The 23,501-nt window shown below is 40.1% G+C and overlaps 1 protein-coding gene across 3 annotated transcripts in view; it reads right to left on the minus strand.

Annotated features, from left to right (window-relative positions):
• The window catches only part of scaper (S-phase cyclin A-associated protein in the ER), an 87,243-nt gene that overhangs the window by 33,021 nt on the left and 30,721 nt on the right, over positions 1–23,501 (minus strand). For all 3 annotated transcript variants that reach the window (XM_060886433.1, XM_060886434.1, XM_060886436.1), the window contains exons 14-22: positions 23,205–23,345; positions 22,617–22,772; positions 22,356–22,498; positions 21,249–21,330; positions 20,998–21,150; positions 19,157–19,264; positions 11,945–12,081; positions 6,340–6,405; positions 5,943–6,069 (exon numbers count right to left, since the gene is read on the minus strand). In XM_060886433.1, coding sequence (XP_060742416.1) covers positions 5,943–6,069; positions 6,340–6,405; positions 11,945–12,081; positions 19,157–19,264; positions 20,998–21,150; positions 21,249–21,330; positions 22,356–22,498; positions 22,617–22,772; positions 23,205–23,345 — 1,113 coding nt within the window. The remainder of the gene's footprint in view (positions 1–5,942; positions 6,070–6,339; positions 6,406–11,944; positions 12,082–19,156; positions 19,265–20,997; positions 21,151–21,248; positions 21,331–22,355; positions 22,499–22,616; positions 22,773–23,204; positions 23,346–23,501) is intronic.

The following is a 23,501-nucleotide window of genomic DNA, read 5'->3' on the forward strand; positions in this document are numbered from 1 at the left end:
ACAGGACCTCTACTATTTTGGCATCCACTTTAGAGGCTCAGATTAGCAAAGACGACTCACCGTGCCTACTGCTGGCTTACTGACAGATGCCAGCATGTTGCACACTGCAGGTAATATGGTGGAGCACTGATATAGGCAAAACAAGCGTAAAGAGAAAATAAGGGTGTAAGATTTTTCAAATATATATATGATGCCATCCGGTTCATACAGTATTTACAAGATGATCACATGCTGACTGTGCTTGAAAAACAGATTAATGTTATAATGAATCCATTGCACCAGGGCCAAAAGATCACTTTCATATGCATGGTTGACAAATATTATTTTTAAACGCAGCTGAATATTTTTAGTCATACCATCTGCATTGAACAAGCTGATTTTGGTTCATGTCACACAGGAGAATAACCACAATATGTTTTTATTTGTGGTGACTGTGCTACAGATTTTGTCTGATATAAATCAGGGATTTCCTTTAAAGTAATAATGTCTTTATTCAATTATTGGATTTATCATCATTTCTTAAAAGCCTGCATGGTAAAATGCATTCTGGATGTTAAATCAAAGAAGTTCAATTCAAGACCTTGATCATCTTGAGATGAACACGTGTGTGTGTGTATGTATATATATATATATATATATATATATATATATATATATATACATACACATACATATGTATGTATGTATGTGTATGTATGTATATATATATATATATATATATATATATATATATATATATATATATATATATATATATATATATATATATATATAGAGAGAGAGAGAGAGAGAGAGAGAGAGAGAGTGAGAGAGAAAAAGGGAGAGAATATTTGTTTTAGCTTTTCTGCACTATCAAACAATTCGAAAAAAGCCACCACACATTGAGCTGATGAGTGACATTCAAAGCCACGGCAGATTTCTGATTCTAGTCCTCACCCTCCCATCACTGGCAGACACACCAATGACAGAATAATAGGATGAGAGGCTCAGTTTCTCAAACACAGACCTCAGACAAAAGACCTGAAGACAGATGAGAGGGCAAAAGGAAAAAGGGGAGTGGAAGGAAGGGTGCAAACCTAAATTATACTGCTTGAAAACCTTATCCAATTATTACCCTGGGTGTCCACTCTAGCTCAGGCTAATCAGAGGCCCAGACAGCTGCTCTATGCTCTGGTCAGGACTGAGGTGCTGGAGTGGAGTGAGCAATCGGCTAATTTGCAGAATGGGGTGGACACATCTGTGTGCTCCTGTTCTTTTAAAAAAATAAAATAAATAAATCACTCTAATTTGTCTCCTTAAAGCCAGAGAAACAGGTTGAGATCCAAAACGTTGCAACAGCAACAGATTAATAATAACTGGCTGAGGACTTGTTGATGGAGCAGTTCACCAAGGCCGTGTCCTAGGTTCCATCCGATTTTGGTCAAGCACTTCAATAACGTAAACGTAAACTTCATTTTACAGTTCCAGCTTGTAATGAACAAGAGCGCAGGCAACGTTTCGAGCTCAAACAGAGATACGGAAACACACGACAGGAATAAACAAAATCCCTAAGAGGCCCAAGTGCAAATCAGAGAGAAAGGGAACAAGCTGAAAACCACAACAGGAGATCTGTAGCGTTTTAATGTTTACATGGCTTAATGGAATGGAGCTAAGTATACAGTAAAGGATGATTTGTGACGGTTCATTTCGAATGAGAAACAGTTTGGAGTTTGGTTTATGTAAAAGAAAGGACCACCATTCATTAGTGACAACCGAGGCACAAAATCAAAGGAACCACAGGAACCACAGGATAGTGTTTTACTAAGTACAGAAAATCACGGGCAGTTTGTAATGTTTGAGTTTTCCTTTTAGATTCACAGCAAAAATTTCACCACAGTGGATGTGAAACTTTGGGTATAATGTAAGGTAGCAAACAAAATGCATGAGAATTAAACATTAACCTTGTAACCGAACCTTTCCCACAGTCTATTTGCATAGTTAAATAGTTCAATTGATTAACTTTTGAAAAACACTCAATTAATATGGAACACTGACTATGTGGAATACTAAACTTTTTATTTTGCTAACTCATATCGTTTAAAACAGGGCATCCAAATGCATTTGGTGTCTTCAGGGAGGGTTTTCTGGTACTTACTCCAGCCTCCACCTGAGGGGAAAACAAGAATTCACTAGACACGTACACATGAAATGCCAAGCCAAGTGGAACAAAAGAAGTAGTCCGGGAATTAGGGCTGGAAAATTACCTAACTGATGGTGCACAGTGAATGTCATCACTACGTCCACTGTCTTTCTTTAGGACTAATCCCCCTATGGCTTTGCCTGTCATTCAGGCTGGATCCAGTGAGAGAGAGAGAGAGAGAGAGAGAGAGGGAGAGAGAGAGAGAGGGAGAGAGAGAGAGTGTGTGTGTGGTGGGGGGGTGTTCTACACAGGACACACTGCACCTCACCTTGCTGACTCTTCTCATTAGTGCTCCATATAATTAGATTCAGGTTACCATGCAAATGAAATATGTGATGATTAAAGGGGGGATACACAAAAATACACACAAACAAACATTCAAACAAACTCACACACAAACAAATGCACACACAAATATACAAACTCACACACAAACACACAAATGCAAACACAAACACAAACAAATGCACACGCAAATATACAAACAAACTCACACACAACAAATGCAGAAAATTATACAAACACATACAAACAAATGCACACACAAATATACAAACAAACTCATACAAACAAATGTACACACAAATATACAAACAAACTTACACACAAGCACATACAAACAAATGCACACACAAATATACAAACAAACTAACACACAAACACAAACAAACTCACACACAAACATATACAAACAATCTTTTTCTCACACACACGCACACACTTTCCTTGTTAGAAAAACTCCTCTTGACACTTATTAATTCAGCTATATTAAGCTAATCTTCCTACATCTTCCTAAATCTAATCTAAGTAGCAAAAATATTTCCTGTCACATGCACATCCAATGCAATGTTTCCCATTTTTTGGTGCTTAGTTCCTGTGTGTTGCATAATAATATGTAAATGTTTGCCTTTATCCACATGTGGTTTAAACTGGAGTGCTGGAACAGGACTAAAATATCTGCATCTTGGATTTAATCCAAAAAAACAGAATAAAAAAGATTTTGCCACCTAGTGGACAGAGAGTTTTGCCCAAGTCATCTCAACTAACGGTATTAACCATGTCAAAATCTATCAGCAGCACACTTTCCTTTCAAAGCCACTTAACACTATATTGATGTACAAGCTGCAGCATGTCCACACCCTTGATGTCCATCAAGGTTCTGTGAATCAGCCAACTTAAATCTGACCCTTTCTAATATGAGGTCATCTACCATGGGATTTATGGACAAGGAACAAGACCCCCAATGCCCTTCTCTCTATTCAGGGGCCTCTTGATCAGGTACAGCAAGCAACCAGTTGACCACCAAGGGAAGCCAGTCCCTGACAGCTGGCAAATGAAAATGTAAATAGTGGCAGCCTACTGACTCAACCGTGGTCCTGATAGTCCCTGAAGTGTCATAAATGTAGTCTGTCTTTTCTGACCCTTTATTTGAAAGCAGTGACAAACATGTGCCGGCACTCAGTGTAAATACATGAGGTCATTCGACAGAGGTAAGCAGCTGTAAGCTCATGCTGAAGAATAGAGGACTGTCCAGACCATTCTGAAAAACAACAACAATGAAAAACGTGAACTCTTTTGGATCAGTCACTTGCCAGCAAGTCAAAACGAAACCTGGTTTGACACAAAATAAACCATTAGCGGCCTCATAGGGAGATGCGGGCAGGGGTCGGAGCCCGTGGTTAAAGCTGAAGCAGTGCTGCTGGGGGCGAAGAGGAGAGGAGCAGGGTGGGGGCAGTGTCGGGTGTTGCTCAAGGAATTAGCTGAGAAAGTGAAGACTGAATCAGATACGGTGACTGTGAAAAAACAAATCTGTAGGTGAGTCTGTGACACGAGGGATGCTTGTTAGGTCAAATAATCTAAACGCTCCTCACTAAAAGTGAGCAGGCGGAGCGGCTTGTGGGCAGACGCCTCGTACTGAAGGAGACAGATATTTATTTGACTTTGTCCAGGGATTAGAGGTGGAAGTGCCTCAGCAGCCTGGTTCACACACAAGCCCAGTGACGCTGCTTCGGGCACAAGCTGCCTCGGCTGAAGGAATCTGCACAGTTTTTTTGACAGACAGCTCAAATGAGGTCCAGACACAAAACTGAGAGACTCCTATTCCCACAAGAGCCCAAGGAAAAGCTTGAAGAAATGACATTTCCACAAGCACTTCACTATTCCTGCTGACTTAGAAAAACAGCAACAGAGGGATCTTCAAAAGCAGGTCTCAGTGGAAACCTCCAGAACCAGTCGGAATGAGAGCGACCACAAGGCCTCTGGGATAGCATGAGAGAAAACACTTGAGTTCAGGAGGGATTCTGAAATCTTAAACAGCGTCTAACAAAATAACAGCCAGTTATTCAGTTAGCGGAGGTAGAAAAAAGTGCTTAATCTGATTGGATATGACTAACCTGGTGTACAGAGCAGTGTCTGTTTCTTAGGAAATTCAAATATGATGGTTAGCATGCACGGCTTAAAAAAAACACTATCTAAAGTATTAAAAGGCTAATTTTAAGTGCATTGCAAGTGTGAAAGAAAAATATTACACGCCCCATTCAGATTCATTTTAAATTTTCACAACTCTATACAATAATCTAATATAAAAACAAATTTAAATGGTGTGTAATACTTTTAAAATGTACGGCCAGTCGATGCTTCTTCACCAGTTCCCAGCTTTATACAAGAGCTTGTGCTTGTGCCCTCCCCTCCCATTAGCACTGCTTTACCAGACTGTTCAGCCACTTGCCCTGTCCCTGGAGAAATCCCTCCATCCATTAACATCGAGCATCTCCTCCCTCCAGCCAGTGCAGTGACACCATCAACGTCCCATCCTCCCACCCACACACACCCAGGTCTTTTACAGCATGGCACTCCATAGGATTGTTTATTCCCTTCATTAAAAAAAAAAAAAACGTAGTACTGATTAACACGTCATAAAAAGTGCAACGTATATCGGATTTTAGCTGACTCAAGGACAGGGTGAAGTAATGCCTTTACAAATCTTGCACATTAATCCACGTGGAAAATGCTGAAAAAAATAAATAATACTGTACTGAATACAGGTGGTTCACTGGAAACAGGCAAAGTGCCATGATCACTGTGTGGAACACTTCCCTGAGCCAAAGAATACATCTTTAAATCTTTAAATGCTTTGTTACATTTATTCTTTTCAATCATTTGGATTAAATTTTACGTCGACAAAACCGACGAGTTATTATACAAAGCCGCAATGTGCACCAGCAGGCTTGAGAGGTCAGACGAACACTGGAAAACATGTTTGGCTGCTTAACAAACGGGTAGCTGCTCGATTAATAACATCTGCTGCAATGAAAACATGCAACTAATCTGGCCCTCGTTACCAAATAACCAAGGGCAAAGAGTTGGGGAAGGAACGTGATACTCAATACAGACTGTGAGACAGGGAGGAATCCAGCCAAATCTGTGTGGTTTAGGAGAGTCTGCACACAGAGCAGCCAGGAGGCTTATCTCCCTCTCAAATCCTTACTCGCATGCACACACACACACACACACACACACACGAACACACAATCTGACCAGACTATAGGGCAGACTTCTGGGGCACTATGGCAAATCATCCAGAAACCTGCGATGCCACAGAGCTGTTCACTTTATTCATATTAGCCTGAGGAGAACGTGCACGCTTCAGAGAGGTATAACTGTGATAGTGTGCTTTGAAACTTACCATAACTTATGAAATCTATTCTACAAACAAAAATTTCACATATAGTTGTAACTTCTAGTTCTACATTACATACAGTACCTGTTTCTCCAGAATGCGGGAGATCTCACCCAGAGTTCTATCCAACCCAGACACTTTGTTGTTGGCACACTGGCCACTGTCCTGCCCCTGCAGCTGCTTTCCCAAGTCCTTCACCAGTCGCTGCAGTCTGCAGACACACACACACACACACCAAACGCCACAGTCTCATAAATCCCGAAAGGCAAAACAAAAAACAATCGAACCTGGTCTACCACATTTATTGTCCAAATTTAAACAAACACTCTCGACTGCTGCAAGTCATTGGTAGGTGTTAAGTGTGTGTAGGGTGTGAAGCGTTTAAAAAGACAACATTTCAGAGATTAGGAGCAAGCCAAATACTTGGAGATACAGCTCAGGTGTGGGTGTACATTTATTATAACCAGAGCTGGCAGCTTACTTGGCCTTGTAAGGAGAATCTGGAATCTGCATCTTCGCCTCCACAGATATCTCATACTCCTTAGCCCTGAGAAGGAAGAAAACGAGCCATGAGCAACGAGAGGAGGAGAGCGAGAAAGAGAAAGAGAAAGAGAGAGAGAGAGAGAGAGAGAGAGAGAGCTTGGGAGAGAGATCTCCTACACATGTCAGCCTGAGGACATGAGGTGATAAGAGGACAGTGGGAACAAAGAAAAGATCAGGGGGTCAATCAGTGTCTCAAACTGTTTATTTAGCCTGTCAGCTGCTCTCAAAAGTTCCATAAAAAAAATCTAAAGTCGTGACCAAACAAGTAAAATGGTCACTTGTATAAAACCACTTAGACAAACTTTAAGCACAAATCAAACTATGAAAAGGACGCTCAGACGAATGACATGAACAGACGAGCAAGCTCCGTTTACATATCTAGTATAATGCTAATGTCATTTAGAAACATTGCAGCAAATCTCCAGCCTGAGACAATGTAGCTAACAACCATGTGAGTAGCGATGTGGTACACCAGCAAGACAGATTCCTGTCCATCCTACATCTCTCCGATAAGACCGATCAATCAGTTCCTGACAAACCACCTGAGGGAGAGATGACCTGCAGCTGATAAACTCTACCGCTTTCTGGAAGACTGAACTGAAAGATGCAGGTTCCCAGTTAGCCAGGACCACATTTATCTTTAATATTAGAATTGTAAAGACAAAAATTGAAAAAAATAAATATCTAAAACTAGTTGCAGATTAAAGATACACACTTTCTGACACACTGTTGTGCTCAAAATGCAATTTTTCACTTTAAAGAATGCTGATTTAATTGCAGATTTAATGATAAGTTGAGTTTTAATTAGTGAACAGGGTAAGTGGTGAGTTTTTGAGGAAGAGGAGGGAAAAAAAAACCAAATGCCTTCAGCAGATGTTGGATTAAAATGCCTTATTCTTGATCTTTAAGAGGGAAATAAATCAGCCCGAACACTATAAACTTGAATTTGATAACACACCACAAGGGGACAGGAATGCTGGGAAAAAGGCCACAGAGCCCTACGTAGCGTGTAATGAACTCCCAATCTGACGTCAGGTTTCAATCTTTTCTTTAAACACTTATTAGAAAAAGCCAGCTCTTAAAAAAAGGTAGGTGAAGTTTATAGTCTACACCAATGTTACGTTCAGGTAAAAGTGTCAGACGTTGTATATTTGATATTTGATGCTGTTCTGGTGTCTAAAAACAGAGAGGCCGAGATTGAATCTGGACGCAGTTTACATAGACCACCCTCGCTGTACAATAAGAGGACTAAAGCCCAATGCTACAGTGCATTATTTACCACAACCTCAGAATAAAGAATGCAGCAGAGCTTTCAGGGAAGGCTTGAACTATACCTGGCCCCTTCATCATCCTTCGAATTACAATATTCATCTCTGACAGCTTTATACCCGTGCAGGTTAAACGGGGAGCAATGGCCGGGCCATCAATCAGCGGCGGCGGCAGGCCCTGTTAAATGGGCGAGGGAGTTATAAATATTAGTAATCAGAATTAAAAGGGGGAAGGGTAGGGAAGCTACACGACTACAATGCAGAACTAATAATCAATTCATCAAAATCTGCCCCAACATTCACCTCCACCCATACTGGATAGAGACAGTCACCCCCCTACACTGGGCCATAAAAATGTCCATGTGTCCAGATGGATAAAAAAAACAAATATACTGTATCCGTTTTAAAAGGTGCAATGAGAACTCGGGGGGTTTGGCACTACCGGTTACATGGAGGATTTGGCCAGGTGCTGCTGCAATATTTTAATGTTGGGTTTGAGAGGCTTTCAATCACAGAACTTCACCGCTGACGGATAAGGAATTAAAACTGGAGCCGTGGAAAATGTACAAAAAGGAACAAACTGGGTCTCATCTATAAATCCTAAAAACGCATGTAAGGACACAGACGTAAACTAGATGCCGGAGTCATAAAACGTAGGATCAGTTCAGGTGCAGCTTTCGTTGTATAAAACATGTCAGGGGAAAAGAAGGTAACTGTGGGATTTTTTCGCCATGCCTTTGTCGGCTTCTGTATGTCCACAAGACGCCTCTTTCCTTGCCAGAGGAAATTTTTTGGTAAACTTACTGAGAGTGGTGTGCATTAAACAGGGGATCCTTTGTATGCAGTACTGTACACTGAGCACTCTGTTTCCAAACCTGGGGAAAAGACAACCTATGCACTGGACCAAACATCACATACAAGAAAGAGACAATGGTACATTAAGGTTCACGAAATCCACATGTTTATATGAGGAAGAAAAAACACAAGCCACATATTTGGAAAATACACTTCTTAGTAGGAAATAGTGCTGGACCGTTCTCCAGATCAACCGCGGTCAGGAGTAAAAGAGCTTAACAATGACAATAGAGGACAGGGCAACCTAGGAGGTCTGTCAAAAGCGCTCTTGCTTTTTCCAAACACCACCCTGTGCTCCTATAAAACGCCTCATTTCCACCCAGCGGTGGAGCCGCTAACCTCGCCGTGCCGAGACCGAGGGCGGCAGTGATTTATGATTTTGAGCGTCTGTTCTCTTTCATGCTTTAGCAGAGGGGGCTCAGACCTGTCACTTTCTCAGCTCCAGCCCTGCAGAGTGCCACTCACCAGCCAGAGTTGCTGAGATATTAATGAGCAAGTCCAGCCTGGCCCTGTTTAGAGAGCATAACTCTCGAGCCCTCCCCCAGGAGCTTGTTAGGAGCCTTTAACTGGAAACTAGTTTAATTTAATTCACTCCAAGATAAAGTAACATGAATTTAGACAAGCAGAAAAAACTATCAGTTAACTTAAGGGCTAGTTAAAACCTGAAATATCAACAACCAAGCTCAACAAGTGACAATTTACTTTGAGGATGTTCAGTTCGGGCTGTTTAACTAGCAGCTGAAGGAAAGTAGCGTCACAAGTTGGTCCCAAACTATAAGTGACTCAAATTATTCATTTCTTGGAGTTGTACTTGTTCTGCTTAGTCTCAATACAAAGAAATTTGAATAGTGAGCCATAGCATTGAAAACTAGTGAAATTACTGCTTTTAATTAAGCTGAACAACAAAAATATACTTTATTGATGAAAAAAAGAAAACATTTTCAGTATTTTGTGACGTACCTTACAGTTTGACCAGCCATTTTATTAGGCTATTAGGCTACTAGATATAAAAATATTAATGTTTGGTAAATTGTTCATGATTATATGTGACTAGGCTCCAGGTTCTGTGTGACCCAGTAGGATAAGCGGTGGTGTAGAGGATGAATGAATAAATGTATGGAGGGACGGATGTGCCATTCCAAACAGTATTTCAGCGAGGTGACCATGTGCAGTGATCCGAGACAATAAACATTCTTCCTGCATAAAAAAATCATTACACTCCTAACAAAATAAAAAGAAAAAGTCATGTATAGTTTATAAACATGTACTTTTTACTCAGCACACAGCACCCAGGATAGGATTACTGAGGAGTTTTCCTTCCAGCAGACATTGCACTTACTAGAAGCATTGGTATAAGTTTTAAGTTAGGAAATATTAAAACTAAGGATGCATTGACACCAATACTAGCATCAGGCATCAGTCCGATACAGTGCTCAAGTCAAGTCAAATCAATGACTTCAAGTCATTAAAACTGCCTACACTTACATCTGATGCCACATGATACCACTATGTGACACGGACCTAGCGTACCGAACAGAAGACACACAATAAGAGCGATCTGGGCGTTTTTCACAATGATCAAGCAAACCATACTGATAAAATATCGAAAGGAGCTACTACACAATTCAATTCAAGTTTATTTGTATAGCACTTTTTACAATGGACATTGTCTCAAAGCAGCTTTACAGAACATAAACATAGAGCAGAAGGTAAACATAAGAAGTATAAAGAATTAATATAATAAAAATTCAAGATATATATAGTTCACAGTATGTATGTATGTATGTATGTACTGTATGTATGTATGTATGTATATGTGCTTATCCCCAATGAGCAAGTCTGAGGTGACTCAGGCAGCAGTGGCAAGAAAAACTCCCTTAAATTGGTAAGGAAGAAAACTTGAGAGGAACCAGACTCAAAGGGGAGCCCATCCTCATATGGGTGACACTAGAGGGTGTGATTACAAATATACAGTCAAACAAAGTCTGGATGCCTCGAAATGGGTAGAAAGAGAAACATCCTTCGAAAATCTTTCAAAGTAACCTGATAAAACAAGTTACCTGATATGGTCTGTAAATAGCTTGGACAGAGAGCGAGAGGTGTGCAGCAGTATCAGCAAGTGTGATCGTTAAAACTGAGCATAAGGTGCTGTGAACAGTGTGTGGATCTGTGAAGTAAACATGAGCACATCAGTTCTGTGAGTATTGAGCACTGACGCATGCTTGCTTCCTGTCACAACCACATGTTGCTTGTGAGTCGAGGCCAAAGGCATGGAAATTTTAATGACCACACTAGCCGCTCTGCGCTTGGACTCAGCTCAACTGCCCTCACACTCTCTTTTAAGATACTGTTTAAATGGCAGATTATCTTAAACTTAAATCTCAGCATGTAAGCACTGAACAACAACAGAAGCAAATAAAATGTTCCATGAAGCCCTGATTTGGTGTCCAATGTGGTTGCTAATTTCTGTCTAATTCTCAAGAGATCAGTATCGATAAATACAAAAAAAAAAAAACCCCACCATAATTTCAGCTCAGCCTGAGAAAATACCTCTGATAAACCTCCAGTTTAAATTACATCCAACCATTTATTTTTAACAGTCCATAAACTCAAAAGTAGTGGCTACAATATTGAGCTTACACTTTACCGCTGTAAACAAATGCTTATTTTCTACAATATAACCCAATATAGCTGCTCTACGAGGTGTACTGAGCGTACAGGGAGGGCTGAACTCGGCTCGGTCTGCCACACCCACAGCAGGCTAATCTCTCCTGACTCCTCCTTACAACACCATGAAAAATAACTGCATGTGTCTCAACTCTCTATCTGTCTCCCTGCTGTCACAGTAAAACACAAACACACACTACAGTTGTGACAAGGAGCAAAATTTATAGTGGCCAGGTCTAGGATTTGACACTGAGGCACGCTGCCTCCTATTTGTTGATTACTATTGATTTTCTTTGATACTTCATTTAAAAATCAATAGAGGGGGAGCAAGAAAAACAGGCATGGTTTACACATACTTTAACATACCATTGTACACCAGAAGAGGCTTCAGTTTTGGCAGCACGGTGGCAACCAATTAGGAGAAAAGCTCTTAACAGGTGAAAGCGAGAGAGCCTTCCAAATCGATTCTCACTTTTTCCTCCCCAATCACACAAAGTGGCCATAAATTAAGCTCATCAGTGTTGCTCTGCAGACAGCCAAGATGCACAGTGCCTCTGCTCTCCATCTCCTTGTCACTCATAAAGCTCTCACACATATACCATGTTGTCCTTTAGCCATATGAGTGACTGTCACACATGAGAGAAACAGCGAGGATTGAGGAAAAAAAATAGTGAGGGAGAGAGCAAGAGAGTGACAGAATGGAGAAAGACAGAATAGACAAAGAAGGAAAGAAAAAAAAAAAAAGACAATTACCTTGCGTTCATGCGTGCGCGGAGTTTCTTGGCTTTTTTCCGTGCTTTTTGCCTCTCCTCTCCATCCTGGTTGGTCTCAGGAGTTAATGTGGTGTCTGTCACTATGTCTACAATGTACTTCTTTAAAGACAGGTGCTCCTGTGGCAAAAACAGTGAAACACATTGTAAGAGATTTATAAAATAAAATAAAAGCATCGACATTATAACTTTATATTTCCGCACCTACTCCCAGACAGAACCTAAATCACACTGTGTTAGAAGGTAAAAGCAAATGTTTTTGTACTATATTAACAGCCATACTATTACATAACTAATAAGGATCATTTAGAACCATAATATCATTTCCAAATAATATTCTCACTGTGGACCTCAATTCAAGACCTTAGACTTAGAGGAGCAAAGAAGAACGCTGTGGAAATCCTGATTCTGTTAATCTAACATATCAAAACCCGTTTCATATAAAACCCATCAATCTCCCGAAGTCTTTTGGGTGCTGTGGACTGAAAGACTGAGGGAATGCTCCGTTTAGCTGGCTAAATGCTGACAGGAATCTTTCAACAGTTACTGGATACCAGCTTTGTCCCTCAGGTGTGGAAAGTAGCAGTCTGACAAAGAAGAAACCACACGCTGAGATCTTAAAATGATTTCAGATCTGTGCTGTGTAATCGTGGAAAAGTTAGCTTATGGGCAAAACTGGGGGTAGAACAAGCCTATCAAGTAGACACCGCTCTAAACACCATGTTAAGGCACCTAGAGATCCTTCGACCCTTCATCGGTCATACAATCTGTGTACATGTGTATGTTGCTTTTCACTGATATCTTATGTAAGTACTTGTGTTATAAATGCATTTAAAGCTAATAAAGGCATGCATCTTCTCTCTAATTCATTTTCTAATTAAAAAATTCATTTCAATTCAATTCGTTTGTATAGCCGTTTTAATAATGGATATTGTCTCAAAGCAGATTTATAGAACAAACAAAATACAAAAAAAAAATTAATATTATACAATTAATACACTTAATCTTGTTTGGGAAAAAAAAAAAATATTATTATTTGTGCGTTCCAACTCCAACAATTCCAATTGTATTCTATCTCGTATTGGTGAATAAACTCACAGCATGGAGCAATTATTTTTCACTGAACAGCTATCAAAAATTGCAAAGTAAGCAAAAACTAAATAATATGCCTGGGAAAAGAATGGTGTTTATAAAAATTAGGGTTACAAATGCTGGGACCCCTGAGAATAAAATGGAAAAACTGCAAGATATAAAGCAGGTAGCCAAATGTCGTACCAAAAATGTAATTTTAATTGCAGTTTAATAAATTCAATTAATTTTCATTTTACTACTTAATTATAAGGAAATCCCCTCACCAGACACATAAAATCTAAATGGAGGCTATGAGACGCAACCTCACTATACTTAAGAGATCTTAACATTACCAGAGCAGCCTGCCAAAGACAAACTGTAAGCATAAGGAATTTCTATACAGTGCAAATGCTGTACGTTTTAGGAGTAAATGTAAGCTGTAGCACCGAGAGCTCAGGTGTTATCAGTTGAACATTGCACACAGTAATTACTCCTGCATCTCCCCCCTCGCCTGCGGTGTGAGGCCAGCGGAAATGCTGAAAGAGAGGTATAACTTCCCATCTAGACACCACTGGGCCTTCTCAGATAATGCTGATACATCCATGGGAAGAAAGACGGATTGTAACTCAATTTAAATGACGCATGTGCCAGAATGCTATTATCCAATTATCCTGTCATCCTCAGAGAACAGACAGAAAGAGGGAATAAAGAAGGTTTTGCATTCGGAACCTCTGGCCACCCGTGCTGCTGCTGTTTCAGGTAGCTTTACTGCAGAGAACACAATGTCAGGTCTTATCGCACAAGCGAAATATGGGAAAGATGTTGGCATGTCAGACTTCTGAAACCTCAAAAAACTCCAGTGCAAAATTCCTCTGACACAGTTTACACTTCTTGTTGGTACAGCGAGTCAATTTTTTTTCCATGTCAGCGTCTCGGCTATACACGCGGCTAGAACAGGCATAAAAATAAATAAGATATTTAAACTTAATACTTGCTGAAATGTGTAAATTTCCTTAAATGTGGAACATTTTTAAAGATATTCAATAAGATTATTTCTGAAAAAAATCTAACAGTATTGAAATAAGTACAGCCTAAACACACTGACATGTGCTGCAAAAAGGAGGTTCTTCACCTTTCAACAAAAACTCATAGGTAAGTTTTGAATAACTTATGACACGTAGTATATTTGATCATGTCAAGTATTGAAGTAAAAAAAAAAGCCTACTTATTATAGGGTTTATTTCATATAGCTTGTTGCTAAATTCCAGCAGGTCGCTTAACCAATGAACTCATAACCTATGAATTAATCTCTAATGTGTGGGCATATAAGGAGGGAAGATGTGTAATTACCGATCATTAACTTTCCGTAATAACTACAGCTTCTGGAAATGTGCAGGCTAATTAAAGATTAGGAACTGTAATTATGCTCTCCATTACCTCTCTCACCAGAGCATAGTGTTTACAGAGAAAATCTAATAAGCAATTCTATCTGTATGTTCTATTTTACAGTTCAATATTTTAAAATACTATATAATATACTTGATCTGTTAGGTAAAAAGGTTAGGTTAACTGGACATTTCTAGAACTAAGGAAAGATGTGTAAATCTATATGTGTATACAGTGGTGTGAATTCAGGTCCTGATTTGTTATTTTTTTTGCACGTTTGTCACACTTTAATGTTTCAGATCATCAAACAAATTTAAATATTAGTCAAAGAAAACACAATCATGATTACCATGATAACCCAAGCATGATTACTGACACATCTGTTCTATTTCTAAAGGTTTGGGACTCCAGCAAACCAGAGTGAGATTTATTATCCACAAATGGCGAAAACATGGAACAGTGGTGAACCTTGCCGACCACAATTACCCCAAGAGTGCAGCGACGACTCATCCAAGATGTCACAAAAGACCCCACAACAACATCCAAAGAACTGCAGGCCTCAGTTAAGGTCAGTGTTCATGACTCCAACATAAGAAAGAGACTGAGCAAAAATGGCCTGCATGGAAGAGTTCCAAGACGAAAACCGCTACTGAGCAAAAAGAACATAAAGGCTCGTCTCAGATTTGCCAGAAAACATCTTGATGATCTCCAAGACTTTTGGGGAAATACTCTGTGGACTGACAAAAGTTGAACTTTTTGGAAGGTGTGTCCCCCATTACATCTGCCATAAAAGTAACACTGCATTTCAGAAAAAAAACATCATACCAACAGTAAAATATGTTGGTGGTAGTGTGATTGTCTGGGGCTGTTTTGCTGCTTCAGGACCTGGAAGAATTGCTGTGATAAATGGAACCATGAATTCTGCTGTCTACAAAAAAATTCTGAAGGACAATGTGCGGCCATGTGTTCGTGACCTCAAGCTGAAGTGAACTTGGGTTCTGCAGCAGGAAAATCATTCAAAACACACCAGCAAGCCCTCCTCTTAATGGCTGAAGAAAAACTAAATGTAGACTTTGGAGTGGCCTAGTCAAAGTCCTGACCTGAATCCTATTGAGATGCTGTGGCATGACCTTAAAAAGGTGGTTCATGCTCAAAAACCCTCCAGTGAGGATGAATTGCAAAAATTCTGCAATGATGAGTGGACCAAAATTCCTCCACAGCACTGTAACAGACTCATTGCAAATTATCGCAAATGCTTGATTACAGTTCTTGCTGCTATTAGGTTTAGGGGCAAACACTTTTTCACACAGGGTCATGTGGGTTTGGATTTTGTTTTTCCTTAATAATAAAAACCTTTATTTAAAAACCTTCATTAATTCATGAATTGATAACAACAAAGTTCTGCATTCACTACATATGCATTTATTGTTCTATTATACCATAGTGCTGTCTAATTCACAAATCTGAATGGACAGCAGGTGTTGAGAAACTTTCTGTAACAGAGCTCTGAAAACAGTGCCAGCAGTTCCTCTATACCTCTAAGATATTTGGAGGACTTTGCAATTTTTTTAAAATTGCCGCCGATATCCGCCAAGATGCATTGCGTCGGAGATGAGTACTACAGAAACTAATTACGCATATGTCTTTACTGGTTTTAATTTAAAAAGAAGAATCATGTGCTTGCAATTTCACTAATTTAATTTTTTAGTGTTTCCTCAAAAAAAAGTAAATAAATAAAATAAACTATGCAAGTTGCATCGTTAGAAAATCAAGTATTTTTGACAGCAACAATCACAAAACTCCTGGTTTTAGGTAATACAGCACACAGAAAATCTATTAAAATACAAACAAGATAAAAGTGCTAGTTTAAATATTCATGAATGTCAATATGGTGTTTTCCACCATGGGACAGTCCTCAGGACACAGAAGTCCGTACTTTGCTGTGTTAGTCATCACACAAGCTGTGTAAGTCATCACATTAACCTGGAGAGAAAAATAGAGGCTTGTGAGAAAATGACAAATGACATCCCTTATGGACATTCCACAAGAGCTATGTAAATATGTGTAGTGCTTAAACGACTAAAAAATATTAATTGTTGGAATATGATGAATAAAACACTTTAGAGAGTGTTGTTACTGGAAAAAACTAATCAACTTTGGTGTTGTAGTAGTAACCCCACTTTATGTCAGGTCGCATCACACCACCCTGCTAACAGCATGCCTTTTCTTGAAATCCTTAAATAAGTGATCCTCTGTACTGATGCTACTCTGTTAATCAATTGTGCCCACTCGTGTAATAAATGGGCTTGAAGAATAAACATGGCAAGTTACACAGCAAACCTATTCATTTTCCAGCATTGTAAATAAATGAGCTGGTGGGTAAGAGAAACTGTGTGTAAGTGTGTGCGCGTGTGTCTCTCCACATCCCCCGGGAGCAGGAGTTGAGCCTTGCAGTCATAACCATTGGATCCCAGTGGCCGGAGAGGCATCTGGCAAGTAATCTCTCTGAAAGGCGATCCAGTTCTCCTGCTGCGCTGTTAATGGGATTGTTTCTGTAACACCTCAAAGCCATGCACCATCTTGAGATTATATCAGAGTGGCGTTTGAAGGAGAACCTCAGAACTAGAGCTGCAGTGAATCCAGTGCTGGACTAAGCTTTTACTGCAGAGGCTAAATAAAATAAACTATACAAATCAAATTTGAGAAAATCAAACAAATCTTTCAGCAGTGATAGGAGTGGAATCTAAAATAGAAATGATTTATTCTTACATTGTTATTAAAATAAGTATGAGGCAGTACAACACTTGATGGGAAAATCTTAGCTGGGCGTCTCTGTGGACAGAACTTTTAGCCTCTCTGACAGGCGAATGATCTAGTGGAGGAAGTTGTGTGATAGACAGGTGTTTCCTTGCACCTGAGAGACAATAGTAGTGGCAAAAGAGAGAATTGGTGAGAGAGATGCGCCTGGGGCAAGAACTGGCCGACAATACAACATAGTGTTTTCTGTAGGTAATGGAAGAAACGGGAGACTACTCCAAACATCACACCAACATGACCTGCTCAGGGCCCATATATCCTCCCAGTGTCACACTCATATGACCCTCCCATCCTCCACTCTTTTGTGTCGCACAATGGATGGAACAGGAAGGCCTTCCCTCGATGTCATACAGACAACTACATGTCATCCAGGTTCAAGGTGAATATATGGTGTATCAGGTGGCAGGCACTCTATCTTGCCCTATCTTTTTTCTTTCTGACAAACACACCAACACACTTTCAGGTGATAGTATCTCATCTGCTCTATGTTTTATTTGTTTTGTTTTGACAGATGACGTAAAATCGCGAAATCACGTCGAGTAAAAAACCCTTTACAAAGCGTCAGGTATTGTCAGAAAATGAAATGATAGCAGCATCTTCTATTTAAGAGTTAATGGAAGTGTTGGATGTCAACGATGAAGAGTAAATTTAAATTCCCAATGCATCAAGCACAACTGGTCGGGACCTTCCCGTATATTATGTGAAAGCAGGACAGATGATGACCAATAAAAGTAAGTAAGAAGAGCAATGGCAGCTCAGAGCGTTCCCCAGTCCCATCGATCCGTCCCTGTTGATAATCACCTTATTTTCAATTTAATCCACAAGTCCTTAAAAAGACAAAATGTGACCAAATACGAGGAGAGAGGGCTGTGGAGGTGCCGCCTCCACAGAGAAACTATGCTGTGACCTCTACACGGTTCAGCCAACCGTCTTAATTTTAATTAAAAATCTTTCACAACGGCTAAGAGTTATGGAAGCCTCGACTGGAAAATAGGTAGCGGTTGCATGAATGAAATATGGCACACCAAAAGGGGAAGAGACATAAATATGAAAGGCTAAAGGCATATGATAAAAGTATCCAAACAAAAGTTCCCAGCCAGGCTGCCTTAACACACTGCAAATAAAAATGTACCAAAAAACCACACACACACAAAAAGCCCCCAACTTTGATGTGATTTCTAGGAGTAACATTTTTGTTTCTAATTAGAGCAGAGGACAGGCCTGATTAATACTGGGACAATTTTACAGTGCCAACATTCTGTAATAATTCTCTCCAGTGCAATTTTCCTTCACTGTTCTACATTGTGCTCCATAATTCTTTTAATAGAACTAAATCATAGTTTGAAGTAGGTTATGGAAGGAAATAATTTAGAATTATACAAAAGCCAGTTTAATCCATTACCTTGTTTCATTTAGAGTTCATGTATCTGTCAGACTTGAAGCATAGTGATTTCGAGCAGTTGCTTAGTGCTTGTTTACCGCTTTGTCAGGTGGAAGAAAAGGGAAGCGGTAATGAGTCAGGCATTAAAAAAATGACCTGCTACAAAGAAAAATGAAGGAGATGTGAAGGCCAAAGGTGCAGCATATAGCACCAACAGTTGTCAGCTCTACAAGGACCCCAGTGCAAAAGGCAATCTCATATTGCAATGAGTGGGTCCGTGTTTAACGAGAAGCATCCATAAGACAGACACTTTGTTAACAAAGACGTACAGGGACAAGAGGTGATCCCACCCTTCCACCGTGTTACTGAACTCAACACTCATTTATTTGCCCTACAGACACAAGGAACATTAACGAAATATGTTAAGTATATTATGACGTTGTATTAGATGGCGTGAGATTATGTTAGATGGTTGTGTTATGTACCTATTTGTTTCCATGCCACTAGCTAGGTCTGGAAACAGTTTAAGTGTCTACTTACCACCTCCTCGTCCGACAGCTCTCTTCCCTGGATGCTGCTGCTCTCCCTCACTGCCTGCTGGTGCCTCTTGCCCTTGGTGTGACTGAACAGGTGCACCTCGGAGGTGATCTACAAACACACAGGTTGAAGGTCAATCACAGGAAAACAATTCCAAAGGAAGCCAGGTGGGAACGAGATCCCAATGGCTTAGGCAACAGTGTCAAGCTCGCAATATGCTAGCATATTCTTCACCTTACCGCTGCAGCTCTCGAATAACGAAACGATTGTTACAATCAAAAGCTCACTTCAAAGTAAAATTTAATCCGCAAATCATGACTGACATCTGCAAAATAGCATAATACGGCTTATAAAAGCCAGAACATAAGATAGGATACGCATAACGGCACACAGAGAGCCTAAAGAATCTGTTTAAACTTTACCGCCATTTTGAGCCTCAGGCGCTGTCTCGATTTTTTTTGGTTCTTGGATCATATTTCAACACTTGTGCTTTCATTGACACGGGCAATTCTCACCCTTTTACACTGGCCATGTATAAAATATTATTTAACACATGATTCCATAAACCTGATTATAGAAAGTGAAACTGATGACAAAGTGGAGATGCAGGTAAACGAGGACTGTTATAAGACGACTAGCATTGTTTGTCTCTTGGTTTTGGATGGGAGCCCAAGCACGATGGCCTGTGTTTAATGTCATTAAGCAGAGTGCTTCCCTCTGACCTAAAGATGATGGCTGGAGTCACTGACTGGCCAAGGTCATCTGACATTTTAACAAGATTTCATTCTCCCTGAGCGCTTAATCTGACGTCTGTTTGAAGCCCCAAGGTGTCTGGGCCTCGATGCTATGAAAGCCAGACCTGCTGCAGATAAATGTGCCTGCATGCTGATTTGCTGCCTGTCACTGGGAAAGCATGTTCATATGACCAGTCATAAATCTCCAAGCAAAGTTCATGTTTAATTAATGCAGTTAAATGCTCATTTGAATGCCTTGTGACATCTTCCCAATTAAACAGCACTCAGCACTTTTCCGGACGCTGCCTGCTAAAACCACCACCAGAAAGCAACCACGCTACTAGAGTTTAAACTCCAGGACAATGTGAAGCCATGTGTAAAGTGATCCAAAATCAACTTCTGATTGCTGAAACAAACTGAGCGGCAAATCACAGATTACTGTATCATGGGTATATCTGAACATTGAACCCTGTGGGGTGTGTGGTTATGAATATAAATATATAAATAAAAATGGGTCATATTTTATTCATCTTTTATAACAGCCCTTTGCCCTTTGCCAACGATTACCGGAGACTCCATACGTCCATAAACGTTAAACCTTCGTTATATCAACAATAATATTTTTCTCTTGTTAAATAAAGACGAGAGATCTGATACTATTAAGTTTCAATCATCTGAACAATGGACTCTTCTCTCGATTGTGGTCAAGGAAGTGCTTCTTCTCCCTGAAGGCCATCAACGGAGAGAATGAAGACAAGCTTCTTCCCAGAGACCTTTCAAGCCTTCAACAAGGACAATAATAACAATGTCTACTCATATCTATGTACACAAATATTATATTTTAAGATTTTCTATACATTTTTTACCTTTCCTATCTGTATAATTAACTTCTATTTTTTTTAGAATTCCTCTCATATTATATTTTTATTATATGCACAGTGAAAAGAAAAAGTTGTGTATGGTTGTGTATGTGACCGATGAATTTTCAATCTGAATTAAAATTTTTCGATACCTGTGAACGACCTGTTACTATAGTAACAATTAGCACTGTGGTATAACATAGAAAGCCCAAATAGTGTTAGAAATGTGAAAGTGAAGAGATTCCCTCACCACAACACCGCAAAGGGAGCACTGCTTCTTGCACTCGTACGGAGTGAGTTTGGGAGCATAGTCGGTGTTGGCGTGTCTGCCGCTGCTCAGCTCGGCCGCCTTCTCTTTTCTCTGCTCGATCTGCTCCATGTGTCTGCGGCTGCTCTCGTCATGCTGTAGGCAGTAGGTGTAAAAAGAGACAACCTGTCAGAACCAGGACTACTGAATAGAAAACACCCTGCTGACATGGGAAGAAATCAGAAGCAAGTTGCCTTCATTTGAATCTTCTTCTGCAGTTCTTCCATGGCCTCCTGCTGAGCTGCACTCAGGGCAGCCATGCGCTCCTCGCGGTCTCTACAGAGAACACACACACTTTCAATATACGATATCAGATGATATTTTACATAGTATTGTTCCACCGCTGACTCCACAGGTCATTCCTGGCGCTCTAAATTGCCCCTCAACCCCAAAGGATACACTGCTTTCTTACTACCATTTAGGAAAAGAAGTAAAACAAAACTAACATGCTATTGTTTACTCTTAAAAAAAAATATATGTATATATATATATATATATATATATATATATATATATATATATACATATATATATATAAAATAAAATTTAAGAGCAGAACTAAAGACATGATATCTTGATGTGAACAGGATTGGATGCATCTTGTGAAATGATCACTCAGACTACTAGGATGCAGGCAGCCACAGTATATTTATAGTGATGTAACTAAAAATGAATTATTAGATAATGTTTTAAATGATTCAATTTAATATTTATGGCATTTGGCAGACGTCCTCATACAGAGCAACTGAGCACTTGAGGGTTAAGAGCCTTGCTCAAGGGCCCAACAGTAGGAGCTTGGCAGTGGTGGGAATTGAACTCATGACCTTTTGAGCAGTTCCAAGTTCTTAACCAGTGATTCCCTGATTACAAACACAGATATGAACAGGAGCTGCACAATTCTTTTCACAGGGAATCTGATGTGTCCTAATGTGCAAGGAAGTCCACTAGTTGTCGGCGTCGACAAGGATTTTATCTAGAGCCCAGCTATTTTTGAACTACCCCTCCAAGCTGTACAACAAGTAATAACAATATTGCTTTGTCCTCAGATTTGCACTTTGCAAACATTATGTTAATTAATTCTCTACATTAACAGTATATTGAAACATGCATACTGGGAACACAAGGATTAATTAGAAACATAACAAAAAAAATCAGGGATAGGTGTGGAAGGGATTTTGAGTTTGTCAGACTCAGCAATCGTTTCTTTTTAACAATATGATACTGGTTATGGAAACTATATTATGCTGTAGAATTGTTATATTGATACCAGTGATACCAGTGAGCACACTGATTAATCAGACCTTGCTCTCTCACGGGCCGCATCCTCCCTCGCCCTCTCCTTCTCTTGCCGCTGCTGCTCTATCCGTGCCTCCTGTTCTCTTCTCTTCATCAGGAGCTCCTCCACCCGTGCCTGCCGCTCTGCCTCCAGAGCGCGCTTACGTTCCTAGTAGACACACACATTTATCATGATTAATAAAAAAGCGACAGAAAAGAAGGTATACTGAGAAAGTAGATGTATTAAATATTAAAAGCTAACAGCTAAGATCATTTAAACATCCAACCTGCACAGCTTCATCTCTGGCCTGCTTCTCCTCCTGCCTCCTTTGACGCTCCTCTTGTAGCTCGTTGAGTCGCTGTTTATACTCCTTCAGCTTGGCAAACATGTCATGCCTCTTATTCTGAGCCTCCAACGTGTTTATGAATGCAATCTCATTAACCTGCAAAAGTGACCATGATTTCAGTTCAAAATGATTTAATCAATCATCACCCTTTATTTCACTGTAGTCAGCTGTGTCATGTTTATTATCACGTTATCTTTGTGAGATGATCTTGGAAACTAGAAACTTTGTAAGACAGCAAGGTGATCCATTAAAGGACACACACGCACGCACGCGCACACGCACACGCACATGCACACACACACACGCGAGCACACACGCACCCTAGAGGCACTTTAGCACAGACAATCCACCTGCTAACATACTACAGAGAGGTGGGAGTGAGTGATCAGGAGCAGTAACTCACACAGACACAGTGAGAACATGTGCACAGACAGCAACCCGAGCACAAGATTAGACCCTGGAGCTGTGTGGCAGCAACTCTACATGCTGCACTACACAGGCAGCCTAAAAAGTCTGTGACATCCTCACCTTTGCCTCCTCTTCCTGTGCCTTCTTCACAATGGCTTGGAGCTGCAACTCTCGCTTAAACTCTGCATGGAGCAGCTTCTCTTCCATCATCCTCCTCCTCTGATCTAGCAGCTCTTCTTTCCACTTCCTCACTTCTTTCTCCTATAAGTCAGAGGTGAGACAGACAGCAAAAAGTCTCTTTCCAGGTAATGAAAATGTTTTTATGTTCAACAACACTGAGAGAGAGAGAGAGAGAGAGAGAAAGAGAGACAGAGAGAGAGACAGAGAGAGTGTGCAAGCAAGCAAGAGCAAGCTGTA

This window comes from Tachysurus vachellii, chromosome 14 (genome assembly GCF_030014155.1).
Source record: "Tachysurus vachellii isolate PV-2020 chromosome 14, HZAU_Pvac_v1, whole genome shotgun sequence".
Taxonomy (NCBI): Eukaryota; Metazoa; Chordata; class Actinopteri; order Siluriformes; family Bagridae; genus Tachysurus; species Tachysurus vachellii.